Source organism: Colius striatus, chromosome 2 (genome assembly GCF_028858725.1).
Source record: "Colius striatus isolate bColStr4 chromosome 2, bColStr4.1.hap1, whole genome shotgun sequence".
Classification (NCBI taxonomy): domain Eukaryota; kingdom Metazoa; phylum Chordata; class Aves; order Coliiformes; family Coliidae; genus Colius; species Colius striatus.
This window is the reverse complement of record NC_084760.1, coordinates 5,127,698-5,149,520: the sequence shown is the minus strand read 5'-3', so window position 1 is coordinate 5,149,520 and position 21,823 is coordinate 5,127,698. Positions and strand designations below refer to the sequence as shown.

The following is a 21,823-nucleotide window of genomic DNA, read 5'->3' as shown; positions in this document are numbered from 1 at the left end:
CACTGATAGTTTATTAGATCAAAGCTGCCATCAAACAATGTCAGTTCTGCCTGGTGGTGGTAACAGGAAAATGTTTTACGAGTTCCACCACTGGGCATCCATTTAACTTCCAGCAATGGTTACGCTGTAAAACTGTGCACATCATTTATTTGGTGACATGTGTGTGGGGGAAGCATTATCCAAGCAAAACTTCTCACAGTCTGACAAAACACTTGGATTTGCACTGTTGAGATGACTGAATAAAGGGACTTTAAGCCATCACACAATAGCTTTTATCTTCAAAATGTGCTAAAAAGTGTAATGCTACCTGAGAACAACTTGCTTTAAGGTCAGATTTGACAAAATCCAAGTGATTGGATAAAATCCATACTTCAAACTTGCACACACCTTGCCCATTAGGCTTCAGCATTAGTTAAGTTTGCATTTATCTTAAACACCAGTTTCAGCCATTTCCCCACACTGACACTCAGAACGGTATCCGTGGTAACCTCTTTGCTTACACCCACCTTAAAATACACATTCATTCCTATTAAGTGAACAGAAAACAGCCATTCATAGTTCCCCAAGATACTGCCATCTCTTCTTCAAGATACAACACTCTCCAAAATAGCTCCTAGTTTAAGCATGCCACATGCAGTCCATGACAGAGAGGCACGTCACCAAATTGTCTTCCCCGCATCACGGCAGGATTGATTTAATTACTCCCAGTAATATGCACAGGATACAAATACAGGTATCTACTCAATTCTTATAGAATTCCAACAATGCAGATTCAATAACTTACTCTGTTCCTTTTCAGCACAAGCATATTCCTCCTACTCTGCAAGGATTCCCAGGGTTTAATCTATTCTTCCTCTGTACTACAAAAAAACCCCATTCGATTTATAATGATCTGACACACACTGCAACACCTTCTGAAAAGGACCCACCTCAGACAGGAAACATGCTCAATAAAGTGTTATTATAGCTACTGTCCCATTATATTTCATGTAAAAACACAAAGAGATGTTGTTCAAAAACTTGCAGCACGTGATTTTTTCCAACATTCTGCTTCCCTGGGTCTGTTTGATACTTTATTTGGTTCCTCCAGATGAACTCACCTGTTTCAGAAGTGATTTGTTTTGTTTGCTTGTTTTGAGAAAGCAGCTGATAAAGGCCTTTTCTGATGTTTTTACATAAAAAACCCCCACTGCAGTGAAAAAACAGCATGAGCCTTAGAACACTGCCTACATTCAGCATGTCATGTCCTTGCTACACAGCATCACCTATCCCAGATAGACGACACTTTGTTAATAATGGCAGAAATAACTCAAGTTTTCCATGCAGCTGCTGAAAGAATTCAGAGCCCTTGCAAGACACACATCAGTTAAACGTTTAAGCCAGTTCTTCCTATTTTGCTCTTCAAAACCTTAAACCACAATTCTCTCGAGCGAAAAGCCAGAGGAAGGCTCCCATCCCTTCTAGGGTTAAAAGATGCTTTTGTAAGATTTTTAGGTCAGATTAACCTTTTGCTCACTATAGAGCTGGTTATTGGTTTTATTTTTTACTGTCTTTAACACAGGTTAAAAAAAACACCCCCAACATAAATCAATATGAAGCGAGACAAAGGGCTCTGGAGGCCCCGGTTACACCAGCTTTTTGGTTTGGCTCACGCACAATCCTACAACATGCTGAGGCTGGGAAGGATTAGCCTGCTTGTGTTGAGTAAACCGATGATACTCAATAAACAGTTTCTGTTGTAAACCCCTTAGGACGTGCAAAGCCACACTAGTTGGCATTAGACCAGATAAGCTGCCGAACCAGCTGTAATCTCATTTAGACCTGAGCTGATCCTCCTGTCCTTTCATTCCACAGGATCAAAGCAAACCACTGAGGAGGCAGCTGTATTATAGCAGCAGCGCTTGCTGGATGCGGCAAACATTTCATAAATTCCTCTCCTTGAAGCAAGCCTGCACATAATCTACCCAGAGCCAGTTCAATCAATGGATTTCTGAATTCATTAGTCTTATTATTACAGGATAACTGTTTTCTCCACATAGTGTGGTAGCTGTTGCAAGCCAACTTTGCAAAACAGCTCTTATTGCTGACCATTTCTTTCTGGTAATGTGCCTTTGCATTTTTGCTGTGCCACATGAAAATGATTTAAATCACTTCCACGCAGTATTTTTTTTAAAGGCTGGAAATAAAACCAATCCTCGAATATTCAAGTAGGAAACCCTGAAATACAGTAAATTCTTCTAAGCATAATTACTGGCTACCTGTTCACATGCTTCCATGCATCAGTAATAATGACCAATGTTTTCTGGGCTCAATGACAGCAAGTGATAATAGCAAAAGCAGAGATTATATCATTGTAGCAGCATAAATACAGACTCAAATTATAGATGTGAAAGGAGGCAGTCTGAAGAATAAAAAGAAAAGATTTCTAGTCACATTTTACCCTGTGTTCTCTGGAATTAAAAAGAAGAAATCTTTTCATTGTTAAAGAAATGAATAGTGCAGGTTTAAAAACCCCCAGAAAACCACAAAAAGCAACAGGTTTGGTTTTTTTAAACTTAAGCAAAAACTACCCCCAAGATGCTGGATTAAATAAGGCTTGAGGGTACAAAGTTTTGATTTCTGTACACTATTTGGAGTTTCAACTGTGCAATTTTAGCTGAAAAAAACCCCCAACGTTGTAGTGTAATCTTAAGAGCTTTAGAAGAACAGAAAGTGTTATTCCAAAAACGTTTCAAATGCTTTATTTCCCACCACTGAATTCTACAATATAACACACATCCACACATAAAGAAAGTAAAATTAGGTTTGGAACTTACATTGGAGTAGGTAAATACTACTAAAAACTATTTCTTTCAGTCCTTTGATTTGCTAATTCTACTAATTGTTACTGTAAGGACATAAAAATTGGGGTGCTGTTGCACTTTCAAAAGAAAAAGGTGTAAGAAGAGCATCGATTTTGGGGTCATTGCTTGAAGAGTGAACAGAGGCCACAGAACTAACTTTTGCCAGAAAAGCAGGGGAGGCCTTACAATTAAGGGAAAATTAGCAGTGTTTGTGACTCAGTATTATTTGCAGCCAGTATACAATTCATTCACGCACACAGACCAAAAAGATGGAGGATCCCTCACAGAGAACTGCTGAGTTTACAGAGCACAAGAGAAAGATCTGTATCATCTTTGCAGGCACATCCTGATCTACACTACACAGATCTATTGGACCTCTGTATCTGGCCATTAATGTTTTTCGCAAACCATGGAAAAAAAGCCCCTGTGTCCTGCAATAAGAAAGCTCCAACAAAATCATCTGTTTAACACATGGAAATGAGTTTTAACAGATTACAGAGATGTTTGGTAGGAAACTTTTTAAGCACTAAAGCACAGATGTGCTAGAGCATGTTACAGGCAGCTGGCAAAGATGAACAAAAGGCATTTTGCACCTATCCTCTACAGATGTGTAAAAAAAAAACCCCACCAAACATCTCCTCCTCGATCACTTGGAAACCATCTGATGTGTTAGTTAATGATTCCCCTCTCTCCACTTCATTCTTCAGACATAAAGGGGTCCCATTTAACATAATCACTTAATAACAGCAAAGTGATGGGTATCAGAACCCTAATTCTTCTAATATTTGCAAAATCCAGCTCTTTGTAATAATAATAACACCATGATAGCAAACTGTAAAACTGTGTAATTATACTTTAATTGTATTGTGAGGCATGCATTAATCACAAAGTTTAAGTACCAAGGATGGAATTATAATAATTCTGTAAAACAAATTTAAGCCAGCTAAGTAGGTCAGAACCACTAGCATGCAACAGGAGACCTCTGGGAATTTATCAGTTAATGGCTATTTATGTGCAAATGAGTGCCCTCCAACCCTCCCAAATCCTGTGTAGCTGAAGGGTATTTCTGTTAACCAGGAGCATGCTTAACTGCTGAGGCATAAATTAAACCATTTATTGGAATGGTTTTAATTCCTCTTTTCCCCCCACCCACTCTGAGGCTACTCCCTCCACCTTCACTAGCAGCACAATTTACAGTATTAATTTACATGGAGATAGGACTGCTGAAGAGTTTTGAGAAATTACTCAGTTTCAAGGAAGAGGGAGGGAGAAAAAGGAGGGAGAGAAAAACTTTTGGTAACGAGACTGTAGCTATGCTATACTTAATCTTCAAATCTTCCAGAGGCCAGGTTGAGTTCTTAGAAATTCCAGAGGTTCGGTATCACAGCAGTGCAGTGGAAACTCTTACATGATGAACTCTAATGAAATGAGATTCTGTTTTATGTCCCCGTGTTCTAAACTTGGAGAAGACAATGAAGCTCGAGGGGGACTGCATCAATTGTACTTTCTGTCATAATGCTCAGGCTGTACACCTGTCAAAGGTTTTCTTTCGAGAAAGAAAACAACAGAAATTGCTGGGCCGCAGGGAAAAAAACCACATCTTTAATTTTTGAGTCTGACTTGGGGAAAAAAAACCACCCAGCCATGTTTGATGTCTGAGGAAAACAGATACCTTTACAAAATGCTCAGAATCAAGATGCATTGAGTTTTCACTGTGATGTAAAACGAGGGTGATTAACAGACAATAGAAATGATTTCTCACCACTTATAACCATAGCAGTAATTCAGTACAGCAAGGTATATGCAAGCATAACCTCAAGATTCACTTTTAGGCTTTATATTTTCATATGTTTGGGGTTTCCTTTCTTTTTCTCTTTTTATTAAGCACGTGCACACGTTTTCTTGCAAAGCTTAGGGGGTCCCAGAACAATAAAACAGTAAAAGTTTGATTATCCTAACATCAATTAACTCCCTGCTACTCATAGCATCATAGCTCCCTGCTACTCCAAACAGGGTCACGTCTCCCCAACGTCTAATAATTACATTGTAAAATCCCTTGATTGCCTGAATATATTCACTCTCCCTGTGACACTTGGATAATCATGGCTGTGCTATAGTTAATTATTATTTAAGAGATGATCACAGTGCTTTACTTTCTGACGTCGTCTTTGTACCTCACACAAAACTCCGTGTAAACGTAACACGGAACATTTCCTCTCCCCATGAAGCTGCTGTAGAATATACTTGAATATATAGGTATGGTATGAATCACAGGAATTCCTTGGGAGCAACATCTCTGGCAAATATTTTAGGTAGATAGGTGGAATGCTTAGTAAAGTATTTGCAAATGCATATTGCCAATAGCTAATCGATGGATTCCTGTCCAGGAAAAGAAAGAATGCCCATCCAAATATTTGCTCTTGTGTTATAAGGGAAAAAAAAAGGCTGCAAAAAAGAAAAACCAAACCCAAAAGCAGTAAAAGAAAACCTCATTGATCTGGCAAGCACATATGTACCTGCCTGTTCCTCCCCTTCCCTGCCCCTCAATAAAAGATGCCACACATCCCTAGTTGCAGGCACGCTCTGGCCCCTGCTGCGTGCGTAATGGCTGCTGCCATGGCCCCACTGTTACCATACAGACAACCACAAGCTTTCTATTTCTTAACATGGATTTGCAAGCATATGCATTAAACCAGAGGCTTGGTACCACTCTTTCTAGAAATTAATCAGAGAGCAGAACTATTTGACAGAAAAAGGAAAGTTGACTCGTGTTATTTCCAGACAGAATTAGTGCAGCTGTACTATCAGAGCCTCCCTCTGCTCCCCACAGCGAGGGGCTGCAGCCTTGATTATGTCTGTACCTTCCAGCCATTGGCAGGGTCTCAGCATTGCCCTAAGGCTTTAATTAACCCCGATTAGAGATAAGCAGGGCTTTCTTGCTTGTGAAAAACAGGAGAGAATAAACAGCTTACTGGAAAACTAAGTAAACCACAAACACCTTTTACCTTCCTCTTCTTGAGAAACACCACCTGGAAGGGATCTCCATAGGGACATGAGATGATGCATTGCAAAATATGCTCTACTCTCTCCCATTTGCTTTTAAGGAGGATAGAGTGCCCAACAATTCCATGCTCATTTCACGTTATGCCCTTTTGCACTGTCCCTGGTTTAGTACCTCTGGAAAGAAAACTGGAACATTTAGGCATTGGCCATTAGCGGCACTTGGATTTGCTCCAAGACAAATACAACATGACAATGCACAAGTACATGTTGTATATTAACTGGCTTTCTTTAGAAAATGTCTAAAAAAAGCGTGTTCAAAGTGGTTTTTAAGACCAATTTCTAGGCTTGAACACAAAACCACCAAAGATTCAGTAGAGCTACTGTGCAGAAATTCCAAGAACTAGCAGGATACAGAAGCATTAAACAGGTTCAATGGGTTTTTTTTTTCCCCTAATAGAAAAGGGTAATTAAAAAGAACTAGGGATACTACAAATCAAAATGAATGGCAGATTTCCAGAGTTAAATTCTATGGTGGACTACAGTTTTGAGAACTGTTTCTTTACCTCCTGATTTCACTGAGGTTTTGATTTTTAAGGAAAAGCCCAGAATACTCTTTAGGAAGGATCCCAATCAATCACCAGCTGCATCAAATCACAGAAGCATAAGTGAAAGTCTGGGTAGCATCTCAAGAGTCATTTAGGGAGTTCATCTTAGCAGTCTGGTAAGTTTAGAAAGAGTACCATCTGGCAAATGTTTGTCTAATAACTAAGAAAGAGAAATTTGATTCCACAAGTGTCTCTTGCAGCCTACCAAAGTGTTGACACTGGCAGCCTACTCTCAATAACCACACTAAACTTCTGCCCCAGATTAAGCCAATTCCTTCTTCACTGCCATGGATAACACAAGACAACTTGTCTTCTTTGCAAGGTCCTTCTGCATAGTGAATATCACAGAATGGTAAGGGTTGGATGAGACCTTTAGACATCATCTAGACCAAGGCCTCTGCTAAAGCAGGTTCCACCTAGATCACACAGGAATGTGTCCAGGCAGATATTGGTAAATGTTAATGAGATCCCCCCTCAGTCTCCTCTTCTCCAGACTAAACAGCTTCAGTTCCCACAGCCTTTCCTCATAAGGAAGATGCTCCAGTCCCCTCATCATCTTGGTATATATACTCTAGTATGTCTCCCCTCAACCTTTCCTACCTAAAATCAGTTCCATCCAACTTCTACAAACTTCCTACTTCATTCCAATCTTCAATTTATTCATAAATGCTTTGCAAACTGACAGCACTGCATACGGATGTACAGACAAAGACAGGATAAGTAACTCCTCTCACCTGCACAAGTTTTAGTAACATACCCCACAACGATGCTGGGGTTTTTTTTCTTAAAAGAGGCTTCACATAAAGGCCTGCTTCCCAATATGCAGTCTCTGTGCATGAAAGTCGCTGTTAAAGTGACTTCAGCCACTATGGTCTTACAAATTCATATCAATAAATATCCATGTAAACTGAGGTGAAAACCCCGTGCCCACCCATGACTCCTTTTTGAAGATACAAGGGAATCCATTTGAACCACCATTCACAAACAATTTTGGTTTTCCTCCCTATAGCAGGCAGAGACAACATACTGGACCTTGCAGTCGTGTGCTGAGCAGGGAGGAAGTCTACAAGCAAGGACAGGCCAGACACATGGGGTAACAGTTCTGTAGTTATCTCACTTTAACCAACCTGAGATGTGGAGACACATCTTTGTTTCATTCCTTTGTTTCTCCTACCTCATGGTGCATACAACCTTGCATTTTGGCAGCATGGCTGCCCAGCCAAGTGTCCATATGTTGTATTAGTGTTCCTCCTCCCTAATTCGAGTACTTGGCCTTTACTATTTTCTCTTGCTGATTGGGTTTTTCTGAAGATATCAAAGTAATTCTAAAGTCTGGTTCCACTTTCCATTTGAACACAGAGACAGACTCTGCCATTTTTATCTACAAACTCGTAACTCACTTCCACACCTAGTTTAGCACATCTAGTTGTGCTAAACAATTCATTGCCAATGATCTAGGTGGACCTGCTCTGGCAGGAGAGCTGGACTAGATGATCTCTAAAGGTCCCTTCCAACTCCTACCATTCTATGAAGTTTTGCCATTAAACAGTGACAAAACTAAGATAAAACACAGGTAACACTGAAGCCTCACGTTAATTATGTTCTTTATGTAAACTTTCTCCCCCCCATTGCCACAGACTCACATCATTTTACTGAAAAACTGCATTTAGAAGGCTGCAGTTTTGTTTTCCCTCCCTCTTTTGTTACGATACCCAGAAACACGTAAACTGGAAGTTGGTTTATAGTCCAGAATACATTTCATCACGAGAAAAAGCATCCCAGGGGAAGAAGAATCAAATAATATACACCAAGAAAATGTAAACAGAAGACACAGAACGTATTCAGGTTTATCCCTTCTCTTTACTTAGTCACTGGTTTCATGAGACAACTGGACTGCCTTTGCTGATGAGGCAGTCCCACACGGCAGTAGGATGAGAAGCCAACGCTGGTACGTTACAGCTGTCAGCAACAGAATCAGAAACTAACCTGTGAAAAATGAAGCAAGTGGCTATTTATCATCATTGTAGCTATTACTCAGTTTTCAAAGCCCCAGTGATGGAGGTTGGGAAGAACAAAACCCAAAACCTTGTTCTACAGAACCACTGGACTGAACCTTTCAGAACCGCACAAACTACTTCAAATCTGTGTTGTGTTCAGCACCTGGCAGGTGCTTTGCTTTCCTTTCATTTCCATCTGTGAAGACAAGTATATTCATGTGTTCAGTTAGCATAAGGATTTTCCTTTGAAATTGTTCATGTTGTTTTTTTCTCCTCTTTAAAGGTCAGCTCTCTTTAAACCATGCAGGCACAAGTTATTTCGCCTCTCTAGAGATCACCTCCTTTCACGGGGGCTAGCAGTGGAGAGAAGAGCACAAAGGGAACTATTTTGTGTGAAACAGATACACATCCCTAGCTCAGTGCCTGTAGATGCCTCATCTAACCACTCTTGAAGACGACAGTGGCTTGCTCTTGTCCCCAAATGTACGCTTGCGATTTTATCAATCAGTTCTATGAATCTCTGCTAACAAATGAGACCTGAAACATCCAGGAGAAGATGGGCAGAGGCACAGAGTGCACTCTGGTATGCTAGAGAGCCTGAGAACACAGTCCCCAGCTGGCTTTCTCCACCCGCTTTCTCCATCCTCCCGAACAGACTGTCAGTAGGAGGCAGCATTGACTCTGACAGCAGCAGCTCTGCACTGCAAAGTAGTTGGGAGCTAGCTTCATTCTTCTGTCATTATATAAGCAAGATGACACTGTTCTCTAATCCAGCCAAAGCTGATAAGTACCATCAACCTGTCACTTCCTACATTTCAAATTCTAACATTGCAGCATCAAAGAGTTTTTACATTTCGATTTCTTTTGCTGGCAGCGGTCGGTAGCCTCTCATTCTCCCACGGTGTTCTAATGCAGCATTTGCACACCGGGGTTACTCCCAGCCTGAATAGCAGGTCATCCCCTACTCACTGAGCTCATCTGCGGCCCATGTGCTAGGCAATTTAGATCCAATCAGCCCTTATTTAGCTCAAGAGTAATGAGCAGCATAGTGACACAGACTTAAGCCTGACCCTCAGGACACTGCTCATCAAGCAGTAAAACTGTGACAAAATCATTCATCTTCCACCCGCTGGCAAGAAATAATACTCGCACTCACTGTATTACTTTTTCAAGATATAGAGAAAAAAAAGTCCTGAATTTTCATGATGCGAGACATTAATTTGCAGAAAGCTGAATTCCCTTAAACCCCCCTGTTGCTATGAGCTCACCAGGGGGAAATAGGCCTTAGGAGACTGAAATGGAATAAAGAAAATTGCTTCAGCTTTCTGTTCATTTTAAATAAGCCTTAAATCTGACAAGAGATATCCTAAAGAGAGAAGAAATATATATCTTGTAAGGTAACGAAGAAACAATCAAAATTAAGAGATTAGAAGGCTACTTGCACATAATGCTTTTATTGGCCAAAGTATTTCTTTGTTTAACATCCACAACAATGAGGAAAATCTTCCATATGAAAAGCCATTCTCACAGCTCGCGTGAAGAATGAAAGAGGGAAAATGGAGAGTGAAGTTAATTCGGGGGAAAATACTTTCAAAAGTGAGACACTTCCATCAGAAAACAATTCTGCACTTTGTGTCCTTCAGGGAGCACGTATTTCTCTAAACAACTGCAGAGTCCCAGCAGCAGGTTCTCCATACACCTGGATGTGATTTTACTCTTTCTGGTGGATTTACTCTTTCACAACAGTAAGTCTTGTACTGCTGTCAGGTAGGCCACAGAAAGCTTACATGGATTAATTTTCAGGAGACAAAATTGGTATAATAGATGAAACACAGAAAAGCATTTCCATGAGTAGCACAAGGGACGGAGCTGTGGATCTTCATTATTGATGTCTAAGTACTTCACCTGAGTTCCTTGAGCTTGGCATATCTACCAAGACCGGCTTAGTTTGGGCATCAACAATCAGAAGGTCCTTGATAGCTTTTGTTGTTTCAGTTTGTTCTGAAAGTGATTCTAGAACAGTCTGTTTCAGTAGGAAGGGACCTGCAACAATCATCTGGTCCAACTGCTCAACCAATTCAGAGCTGACCAGAACTTAAAGCAAATTATTACAGACATTGTCCAGATGCCTCAAACACTGACAAGCTTGGGGCATTGACTCCTTCTCTAGGAAGCCTGTTCCAGAGTTTGACCATCCTCTCAGGAGAGAATTGCTGCCTAAGGTGCAGTCTAAACCTCTCTTGGCACAGCTTTGAACCATTCCCACACATCCTATCACTGGATACCAAGGAGAAAAGCTCAGCATCCCCCTTTCCATCTCTCCACTTAGGAAGCTGTAGTGAGATACAAGCCAGGATGCCCTTGGCCTTCTTGGCCACCTGGGCACTCTGATGGAGATATCTTGAAACCAAAGAAAGATCTTCTGACTCTCAGTTCAGTGTTTTGGTCACAGAGTAGCACTCTGTGCTTATCAGACATCACATGTGCTTATCATACTCACAGGATGGGATGGGTAAGAGAAGACTCATGCTCTTCCAAACTCTTCTTCATACAGTTTTCAGAAGCTCAACATCAGAAAACACATTTTACAAAGACTACCACCAAAACCCCTGAGGGGGAAGAAAAGAAGGAGGGAGGACCTTTCTGTTCACCTCCTGAGCTTATCTGCTGACTTACATGGCAACAGAAAGGGGAGGAGAGGCTTCTGTTGGTCTCAGAAAGCTTCCCACAGGCTGTTTTGATGGGAAGTATAACAAAAAAAAATTACAAATGACTATACATTTCCATAGCAAAGATAGACTGGATAAGCCGTTCTTATCGTGATTTCCCTCACAACCTCAAGGCTAGACACACTCCAGCAGACAGAAACATCCAGTTCTGCTATTATCTGTGGCTCAATTATGAATGTAACTTTTAATTAGGGACAGGTTTACCTGATTGGTATTCCTGCAAAGCTTATGAAATTTGCACATGGAATAAGTTTTCATGTCCTTCACCACTGGCAGAACAGTACAAACGGGCACAAATACACAACAGTTGCTTTCAAAATAAAATCACCATAGAATGGTAGGGGTTGGAAGGGACCTTTAGAGATATGCTATTAGGCTTTTGGTACTTCTCATTTCTCTGGTGGGAATCAGTAGCAAGACTCTCTGAAACCAGGCAAAGGTGTCTGGAGTACAGCAGTGACTTTACACCTGGGCACATACTTGCGTTTCATAATCCTGTAACTCGGTGCTAACACACTACAAAGCCCAAACGCCAGGATGACAATGATGAGAGAAAGCTCATGTCAGAGCAATATCTGATTACAGTAAAAGATATTTTAATGTGTTTCAAGCATTTCTTTAAAGAATAACTTAATGCAGTGCTGGAACCTACTCCTTCCAGGGACTCAGCAGATTTGTACGAGCCTGTGTCCATTTTTACTGTCATACCCATGAAATGCTTGTATTTTTATTAACCTAGGGTTTCTTTTTGTGTCATGAGGCATTCAGATGACAGGCAGTGCTGGAGATGTGGTACAAATGAAAGGATACCTAGGCAAACACCCTGCATCTATCTTTCATTAAAGAAGAAGAAAAAAAAGAGAATTGTAAAACACTGCTTACAGACAAAACCAAAACAATAACAACAAAACCCTTATGCCTAGGAAAGCTCCCAGAAAACACAGGTAGGGAGCACTTGGCATTTTTATTTTGGGGACTTGATCAATTGTTTACTTTACTTTATTTTACCTAGGTTTTTAGAAAGGACGGTGGATTAAAAACACAATGCTACACTTCATATTGAATCTTACTATGAAGATCAAATACTTGGAAGTGCCAGCAAGTAGCGTCATGTTTCCAATTATCCACTCACCACATATCAAGGGCTAATGAAAATGAGTTCTCCTGCCAAGTCACACATAGTTCTATTTAAATACGTGGACACCAAAATAATCATAATGATAACAACAAAAAAAAACCCCCTCCAGTGGTTTGAAAAAGCTTATTTAAAACAGTCTAAGTGTAGGTAAATACAATAACCAAAAGCTGCTTTTCTAGCAGACAAGAAAAAGACATGAAAAACCTGGAAAGGGTTATTTTAAAACACAGTAGTGTAAAAATGGTGAGGGTGGGGGTCTCTTTTCAGATGCTTTTTAAGAAAAAAAGAAAGGAAGAAAACAAGTGCACTTTCAAAACCTTGTATGCCAAGTTTTAGCCCAGAGCAAGTTTTCACTGCTACGTTATAAACCCTTGAAAATAAAGGTTTATAATGGAAATGCTGACAGACCCTTAACCATAACAGCATGAATAGCTATAATTAAAGAAGAGCTTTTGGCTACACCTCACTCTGCAAATGAAAGATTGCCATTTTTACAGTATCCTCAAATAAAAGCATCTGGGAAACCTGGAACACGGTTCTAGCAATCCAAAAAATGATGTTAAAGGGGACTGCTAAAACTATTTGACATTTTAAGCTTTAAATACTGAGGCATTTAGTTAATGTAACCAAGTCAGTATTTTCATAGTGCTACTTAATCAGCAATAAAGAATGCTCCTGTGAGCCATCATCTGGGTTTAGCAGAAAGTGGTACATGAAGTTATTATTTCCTAACAGCCTAGAGGGAGCTGCTTCACTCTTTAATCAGTGACCTCACTTCCTTCCTACCTGTAAATTCCCTGTCACATAGTCATAACATTATTAGAGTGCAGTGTACAGAAAAGTTACATTTATGAAAGGCCTACTGTCTTATATCTGCTTGGATTTTAGAAGCAATAGAGAGGATGGTATTGAATCATTTCATCCTTTTCCAAGTTTGCAATCAGACCAAGCCTAATCAGTCTGGCAGGCCAACCACAGTTTAAAATCTGGTTGTCACAAAGTCATCCGGATCTTCCGAACCAAGAAAATAGGTTTTGTGTTGTTTTACTTGTACAGCAACAGAGGACTGTCTTCAGTGAGTGTGTCAAACTGAGACAGAGATCCAGAAACATTCCTATTCCATATAACCTGAAGATCATAGGATCATAGAATGGTAGGAGTTGGAAGGGACCTTTAGAGATCATCTAGTCCAACTCCCCTGCAGAAGCAAAGTGCTTATTTATAAAGGTTAAGGAATTAAGCTTCTCTGTAGGTGGTATAAATAGGCAGGTAACAGTAATCAAACGAGTGAATACAGTAGCTGAAACAGTTAAAAAGGCTCTAATAATCTCTCTCATACCAATTAGCATTGTGTTGGCTATTTAAATATTTCAACAGAGCTGCTTTTCCTATGAAAAAAAAGTCTGTGATGACCTGAGAAGTCTGTGATGAACTTTGATGCCCTCCTCTCTGCATTACAAGAGGAGCACATAAACCCTAGTTCTGGAAAGCTGCTAAATAATGCCAAGTTATGAAACAGGCAACTTTTTCACCAGTCTCAGATTTGTCTCCCTAAAAACAATCCTTAAAAATAGCATAACAAATGCTGTGTATTAGCTAATGGAAAAAATGTCAAAGTATTTTTGAAGTCCCCAATTTATTCCAGTAAATACATTCAGCTGAACTGAAATAATAAATAATAAATCAACTAAACTTTGTTAGGTGCTTCATCTTGTTTTCAAAAGAACGCCTGTACAACAGTTCTCTTTGGATGTATAAGCTATTGACAGCTGCAGTCAAACTACTAGACAATAACAAAGAACCTAGTTAAAGGGAGATCTTGCATATGTGCCTCAGTATTCCTATTATGCACTCTTTCACGGCTCTTTCCACATACTTCAGTCTTGCATATTTGAAGTAATGGCAGATCAATAGCTGCCTCTTAATACCTTATAAAAAAGGCAGTTTGGGCTTCACACTGGAGGAGTACTTCTCAAAGGCATCAGTAGACAAAAATATGCTTATTGAAGGGCACTGTGCATGTTGAAAACTAAACTAGTACATCAAAGCAAAACTGCTTGAAAGTGGTACAACATTATTTCCCTCTTTCCCATCGAAGCCCAGACAAGTATTTAGATCTCCATAACTGTTATATTTGATTGCAACCTTGGTGAAAGAGAGAAAAAAAACCAGAATGAAGAGTCTGAAAAACAAAAGATTCACTGAAGAAAAAAAACCCACCAAAACCCAAACCAAACACAAAATCCCCCTAGCTTAAGTAGTTTAGTACAGGTAACAACTTTGAAGTTTGCTGTGCTGAAAGAAAGATGGCACTGTGTGAAATAGTAGCAACTAGATGACTTTGTACAGAGCCCTTAATTCATAACAAACTATTAGGGATGTCAAATCTCAAGTTGTGAAATGGTAAGGAAACGTTTCCAAGATTCTCAATGCAGTTAGGTATTGGTGGATTTTGAAATTTAACATCTAGTTCTCCTGAGATTTCTCTTTCCTTTTACTCTATTTCAGTAGGAGATTAGTAGGAACTACAGTTTAACCCTAACCACAAAAGCGACAGGCCAGTCTAGATCCACAATTTAGCTCAGTAACTTACCGAAGTCTGGCTAGAACGACCTGAAGAAAATTTAGGACCATACTCAGTTCAGCTCCTCGACATGCAGGCAGCAGCATAGTAAAGCCATCATTTAGCAACTTTTCCTCAGAAAGGCTCAAGTAACAGCTGGTCTCAAACACTTCTTGGACACCATCAATGTAGGTTGAAAGCAGAGTCCAGAGATTTTGTTTCTGCGTGTAGTCGTTTTTGCTTACTAAAAACTCTTTCGCCTTCTCCCGGAAAGCATTTGAGAGTTTGTCAGCTAGAACGCTTATGTCCATGTTCTTCTCCACATAAATCAAAAGGAAAGCAAAATGACCTCTCCAGATGAGAGCTCTCTGAGACACCGTGATGGAGGATGGAGTCAGGAAATCCAAAAGATCCAACACTCGACTCACTATATCCTCTGTCTCTGCAACGATTGCCAGCATGAGGAACAGGTTAAAGAAGTTCTGCAGCCCCACTTCTGTCAGCTCCTGCATTCTTCTCCGATGGAACTTGGAATAAATTCTACAGTTAAAAGAACACAACAGTAATGAGAAAGTTTCTTCAAGTGGGCAATTTTCTATTAGCATGATCGACTAAAATTGTGTTTTCATGCTTCTAATTTACAGTTATCCTCTTCCAATAACCCATACATTTGATACATCCTCTTTCCTTCCCCTCTCCTGCTCTTTTGACTACTGCAACAAACATTCAGTTTCATTTTCTGAGCCTAATACAAGGAACACTTTAAGAGTTTTCAAAGAAAATTTAAAAAATAAACAAAAAAGACTTCCTTTAGCTACTGATTTCTGTCCTTCTGTTACACTGTCACAGCTGCTGTCATCAAAGGCTCATCTACCTAACCATCACTGCAGGAAAAGGGAGATCTCTGATGGAAAGCTCCTTTTCTCTGCCAAAGTCTGTACTAACCTATATTGCACATCTCCTGTATGGACCATGGACTACAAGTTTGGGAGGAAACAGAGAAACCGAGGCAGCTGGGAGAGAAACCTCACTCCATCAGGAGGATGTTAAGAAACTTTAAGCTGTATTGCTTATATGACAGTGCTCAAGTCACACATAGCTGATGGTGAGAAGGGCTGCTACTTTGCAACTTTAAAGCACCTGACAAAAAGCTGAAAGCTTTTGCATAGGTGTCCTCACTCATATCTTTGCTCAGATCTGGACTTATAAGTGTCACCATTCCTACAGCAGAGGACGATGGTGAAAATGGTTTGCTTAGCTTTTTCAGTTGAGTATTTAAAACCCAGGTTACATACTTCATTTTTAACTCTAAAGTAAGTTCTGCATGCACCAGTTAAACATCTATAAATGCTGTTTTCCTGTTCTGTCACCTGGAAAAATAGTTGGAGATGGTGCTGAGGTTGTCAAATCTAGCCACCAAAAATTACAGCAAATCCAATTAATGTTGTTTAGTAGTAAATTACTACTGACAGGCATCTATGTTCTTCATGCATCAATTAATGCTTGGTTATATGCTGAAAATAGAGTTCATCCCAAAATCATAGCTGTAGGGTGTTAAATTTTGCTACTTCTGTAATTGATTTATTCAAGGTAGACATGATGAATACTGGTTGAGCAGACTGACACAGTGTGGGTTGTGTGTTATTATTCCCCCTCTTAAATTAGGGAAAGTAACAAGCTATAATAGCACTAAAATGTAAGTATAATTTGTTTACAGTAAAACCAGAGCAGGCTAATTAAAATTATGAACTAAAGCAAGACACTGATTCAGTGTCAAACAACATGTTTTGTTTCTACGTAGTTGTAGTAATTTTTAAACCTGAACTGTACTGACTGTAACAACTGCTGAAATGAGATATTACAGCAGCACAGAATCTTAAGGGCTGGAAGGGACCTCGAAAGATCATCCAGTCCAACTGCCCTGTCAGATCAGGACCTCCTAGAGTAGGTCACACAGGGACTCATCCAGCTGGGTTGGAATGTCTCCAGAGAAGGAGACTCCACAGCCCATCTGGGCAGCCCCTGCCAGTGCTCCCTCACCTCAACAGGGATGAAGTTTTTGCTTATGAGTATTTTTCCTTTTTTGATAAGCAAGATAAATTCTTTATTGAAAGAAACCTGCCAGATAACTTTGTAAAGTGTGCACACATATGTGCATTTCATATTGATATTTATTACTTGCATACAAAAAGGTTTTATGCACCCTTAGTGTATTTTTTAAATCAAGAGCAAAACTCCACACCAAAACTAATTCCTAATCTTCTATATACAATAAAAAAATCCCATTGCAATCTCATCACCAACAGAAGTTTTTAAGGAGTTGATAAGCACACAAAATATAAGGATTTATATTTATAGCATATATATTTTATGGAGTTTTGTATCATGACTGACTGTATCTCTTCATTAGTATGTTTCAAACTTAAACATCAAATTAAAACCCTCACAAAAAGGATATACTGGCAAACTTTGGAAACCATAAAAGAGAAAATGGAAATAGAAATGAAACTGGAGGCCTAGCAAGAGTAAGCCTGCATGTTCTCAGACAACACATGGCTTACATGAAGCTCAAACAGAATTTCTGTGCTTTAACTACATTACCTACCTGGCAACAGAGTTACACCACTGCATACGTTGCCAGTGTACCAAATTCCTGGCCTGTGGGATGAAGGCTATGGATGCCAAGGCGATTCTTGGACCTTGCTCCTGGACCCTGTCACAGTCTCAAGCTGGCAACAGAAACTTTGGGAAACAACTGCTTGCTTCAAATTCTGAATCACTTGGATCCCCCAACCCTGTTACTGTCTCATGAGCACAGTTCTCTCACCTTGCTTTGGGATGCATCTGGAAGGGCCATGCAGTCTGACTTAGACAACATCCATGCCAGGTTGGATGGGGCTTTGAGCAACCTGGTCTAGTGGAAGGTGTCCCTGCCCCACAGCTGGGGGGTAGGAATTAGATTGTCTTTAAGGTCCTCTCTAACCAAAACCATTTTATGATACAAACTTAATAGCAGCCATACCGTCCTTTAATTTGTTTCCAAGGGTGCACGCCACTGTCCTTTGCTTCTTTCATCATCCGTGCCAAAATGCTGAGAAAAATGAAGTAACTGTTGCTGGACTCATACAGAGCAGGGATCTGCTGCTCACAGCAACAACTTTTGACCAACTCGAGCATTGACAAAGATGTTTTACTAACACTTGCCAGACCCTTCAGACCAAGCCAGGGAACAGTAAAGCAACTGTTCTAAAAGATTAAAAGAAAACAGAGAAGATTATAAGTAACAATAAATGCTAATATCCCAAAGGCAATAAACACAGAATGGTAGGGGTTGGAAGGGACCTCAAAAGATCATTCAGTCCAACCCCCCTGCAGAAGCAGGGTCACCTAGATCAGGTCACACAGGAACGTGTCCAGGTGGGTTTGGAAACCTCCTGAGAAGGAGCCTCCACACCCTCCCTGGGCAGCCTGGGCCAGGGCTCCCTCACTTCAACAGTAACCTAGTTTTTTCTTATGTTTAAATGGAACTTATTGTGTTCCATCCTCTTCCTATTACCCCTTGTCCTGTCACTAGACACAATCCTTCAAACAAACAAAAGGGTATGTCCCTACCACGAGTCAAAAAATAAACACACCTTGTAACTGTGTGCCAAATGTTTTTACAAACACTTTAAGTTCAGTAGTCCCAATGAAAAATAAGAGCAAAAATGCATTTAAACTCGTTCTATTGTAACATAATGGAATGGACCATAACATTTAAACATGATTTCTTAAATATCTATAGCAAATTTGGAGATACTACTATTGAATAGTCAGTTTTACAAAAGCAGAACAAACAAGCTTGGCTAGAGAAGAATCAGAATTGATGGCTAAAAATTGAGGACCATCCACATGCAATGCTACATTTTCAGATGTTCATCTCCTTACCAGGTTCTTGCTGTAATAATCCCAGAGTATGGTGACAACAGATAGGTTCAAGTCCCAGAAGCTACACAAAGTCAAACAGCACTGAAGATGCATTCGTAAGTGTTCCTCTAACACAGTGGTCTTGAAAAGGGAATGAGAAGTTTATTGTGAGAGGGGAGCGTCACTGTGCCTATACATAAAAAACCCAATACTATCATACTATTCAGAGTAATGTCACAACATAAACATATTTTTCCTAGAAGGAAGGGGTAAGAAAAATACAAAATATACAGGATGAGTTTTATGATTTGAGGTCATAGCCCCAAGAAGGGGAATGAAGGAAATCGTGCCCCAAGTAAATACTAGAAAGTTATCTGCTTCAGTTCCAATTACAGTACGAGGTTCACAATTACATCCCAAGCCCATCCAGCTCAGAAAGCACTGAAATAAATAAAGCAATTAGTCACTGCTGCCAGGTGATGGAAAAATATATCATCTGTGGGGTTGGTTGGTTGTTTGTTGATGTATTAAAATAGTCTTTCATTAAGTATCTGTTACTGGAAGATCAGCACTTCACTCCTACCTACAATGTTGCTTCTTATCATAGAATGGTAGGGGTTGGAAGGGACCTGTAGTCCAATCCCCCTGTGTAAGCAGGTCCACCTACATCAGGTTGCATAGGAACGTGTCCAGGTGGGTCTTGAAGACTTCCAAGGAAGGAGACTCCACAACCCCTCTGGGCAGCCTGGGCCAGGGCTCCCTCACCTGAACAGTGAAAGAGTTTTTTCTTATGTTTAAATGGAACTTTTTGTGTTCCAGCTTCATCCCATCACCCCTTGTCCTGTTACTAGCTACTATAGAAAAAAGGATGACACCGATCATCCACAATAAATAACTTCAAATCATATCTGCCTTCTCTTCTCATGAACAATTAATGCAGGGCATCTGGCTTCCAAAGTGTGGTAGTTCTAAACCAACTTGAAAATTGAAAAGGCATTTTCAGTTTCCATAGAAAGTTACATGTTCAACACATGTGTAACAACATACAAAACCCACTGAAATGGAAAAGAAACTCTTCAAGAGAGACTCATTAAAAGATGGACAGATAATAGTTCAAATGTCATAAAAGGTGATCACGGAATCACAGAATGGTAGGGGTTGGAAGGGACCTTTACAGATCATCTAGTCCAACCGCATTGCATTGTTTGTATATATAATTGTAACTATTAAGTCAGCTGGCTTCCAAAATAGCTATCATATACAAAACAAAGCCAAGGGACAGAACCATGGCCATTTTCAGCAACTGCTGAATAAAAGCAAGAGCTGCTATAGAAAACAAAACAAAACAAAGCTCTGAAGATATCTGTTTCATGAAAGAGATTTCCTCGACTATGAAAGACGTAAGAAACCCTCAAACCAAAACACAGACCCTTTTTAGAAAGAGACTACTTCATCTTAAAGCTGTACTTTGTGCCTAGGATTATGTTTAGGATTCTAATTCAACAAACAACTGCTGCAGTTAAATTAATTCAACAACGAACACGGCTTCAATTTCAACCAGTATTTATCTGTCCAACAATAGTTTTAGAACAGTCTCCAAACCCAAGATAGCACTGAAAGCTTTATCTCAAATTTAATATGAAAGAGTTCTCCAGACTTCAAATATCCCTACGATTAATGGATTCTCTCATTGCTCGTCTGCTTCAAATAGCCTCCTGCACTGCGGGAAATACTATCAGAACTCTTGAGGTAGTCAGCTTTTAATTTATCTCAGAAGGGAGGAACACCAGATATTATCAAAATGATAGTACTATCTAAATACAACATTTTTCTCTTATGACCTCCTACTGTAGTAACAAAATTGGTTTCCTAGAACTCCAACAAAATACTTCGGCAGCTCTTTTAGAGGAAAATTAAACAACAGATGTGGCGAGTGTATAACAAAATTGAGGCAGAAATAAACAACATGAAGCATTGATTTTATAAAATGAGAGGAGGCTAATAAAGACAGACTGATATTAGTTCTTACAAACAAAAAAAAGCTTTTGATTCTCAGGATAAAACTTTGTGAACACATATTCATCTTAACACTGACAATCCATAAATTAAGCAGTTGGATATGGCCTAGTATATAAACACAACTACTTTAATACTCTTAGTACAACTTTCATTTTGTAGTACAAGTAGAACTGTAAACCAGCTCTACTTCTGTCATTTGCCCATTACAACAGAAATAGGGGATACCTCATGTAATTACTTCCCCTGTAAATATTGCTTTTTGTGATACAGTTGAGAGATCTCTCCCTAGAGCAATTGCCTTCCACTCTATCCATCAAGAATTATAAACTAAGCACCTTCTGTCAGAGAAACTTACCAGTCTGTCAGCTCTGTGAAGCTGAAAGCATATATCCAAGGAAGCAACATTCTAGAGTTGCCCAGGTATTCATTAATGGTCTTACCTTCATTTACAGCTCACAAGTATGAGAATTGTTACTTACCATCTCCATTGGCACCCTATCCTCAACATCACCTTCACATTTTTTTCCTTGCTCAGACATAGGCTGACTGTAACATTATAAAGGTGTTCCTACCCAGAGACAGGGCACTGCAGCACCTCTCTGCCACCATCACCTAGACATGGGACACCTTCCTCAGGAAATCTTTATCACCTCCAAATCAGGCATATGCTGGATAAAGATGGCTCAGGCTCTCTGCTGCATGCATGAGGGTTGCCTTCTCTGTGCTGGGGATCACTAAACTCAACAGTTTTAGTAAAACTACTAAAATGCTGCAAGGTTTAACACCAGTTAGCCATTTTTGCAGCCCAATACTTAGCTGTCCTGAGGATGCTGAAGCAAACTCCAGCTTCTGATGATTCATCATCATAAAATGACCATTCTTGTCCCTACTTTCATGATGTTCCCTTACTCTCAAAACCCACATCTGCAACGGCGCCCATTAAATCACCTTTTCACAACACAGAAATTGAAGCTCACTTGAAAAGAAATTAACAGTTAGTGGTAGGACAGAGATGATCAA

General features: G+C 39.8%; 2 protein-coding genes across 2 annotated transcripts in view; one reads left to right on the top strand and one right to left on the bottom strand.

Annotated features, from left to right (window-relative positions):
* Window positions 1-15,265, top strand: part of KLHL32 (kelch like family member 32) — a 216,236-nt gene extending 200,971 nt beyond the window's left edge. Inside the window, exon 13 of the transcript XR_009818173.1 lies at window positions 15,214-15,265. The gene's annotated coding sequence lies outside the window, so the exon portion shown is untranslated. The remainder of the gene's footprint in view (window positions 1-15,213) is intronic.
* MMS22L (MMS22 like, DNA repair protein) overlaps window positions 1-21,823 on the bottom strand; it is a 107,531-nt gene that overhangs the window by 54,285 nt on the left and 31,423 nt on the right. Inside the window, exons 12-14 of the mRNA XM_061989708.1 lie at window positions 18,806-18,925; window positions 17,901-18,124; window positions 14,909-15,418 (exon numbers count right to left, since the gene is read on the bottom strand). Coding sequence (XP_061845692.1) covers window positions 14,909-15,418; window positions 17,901-18,124; window positions 18,806-18,925 — 854 coding nt within the window. The remainder of the gene's footprint in view (window positions 1-14,908; window positions 15,419-17,900; window positions 18,125-18,805; window positions 18,926-21,823) is intronic.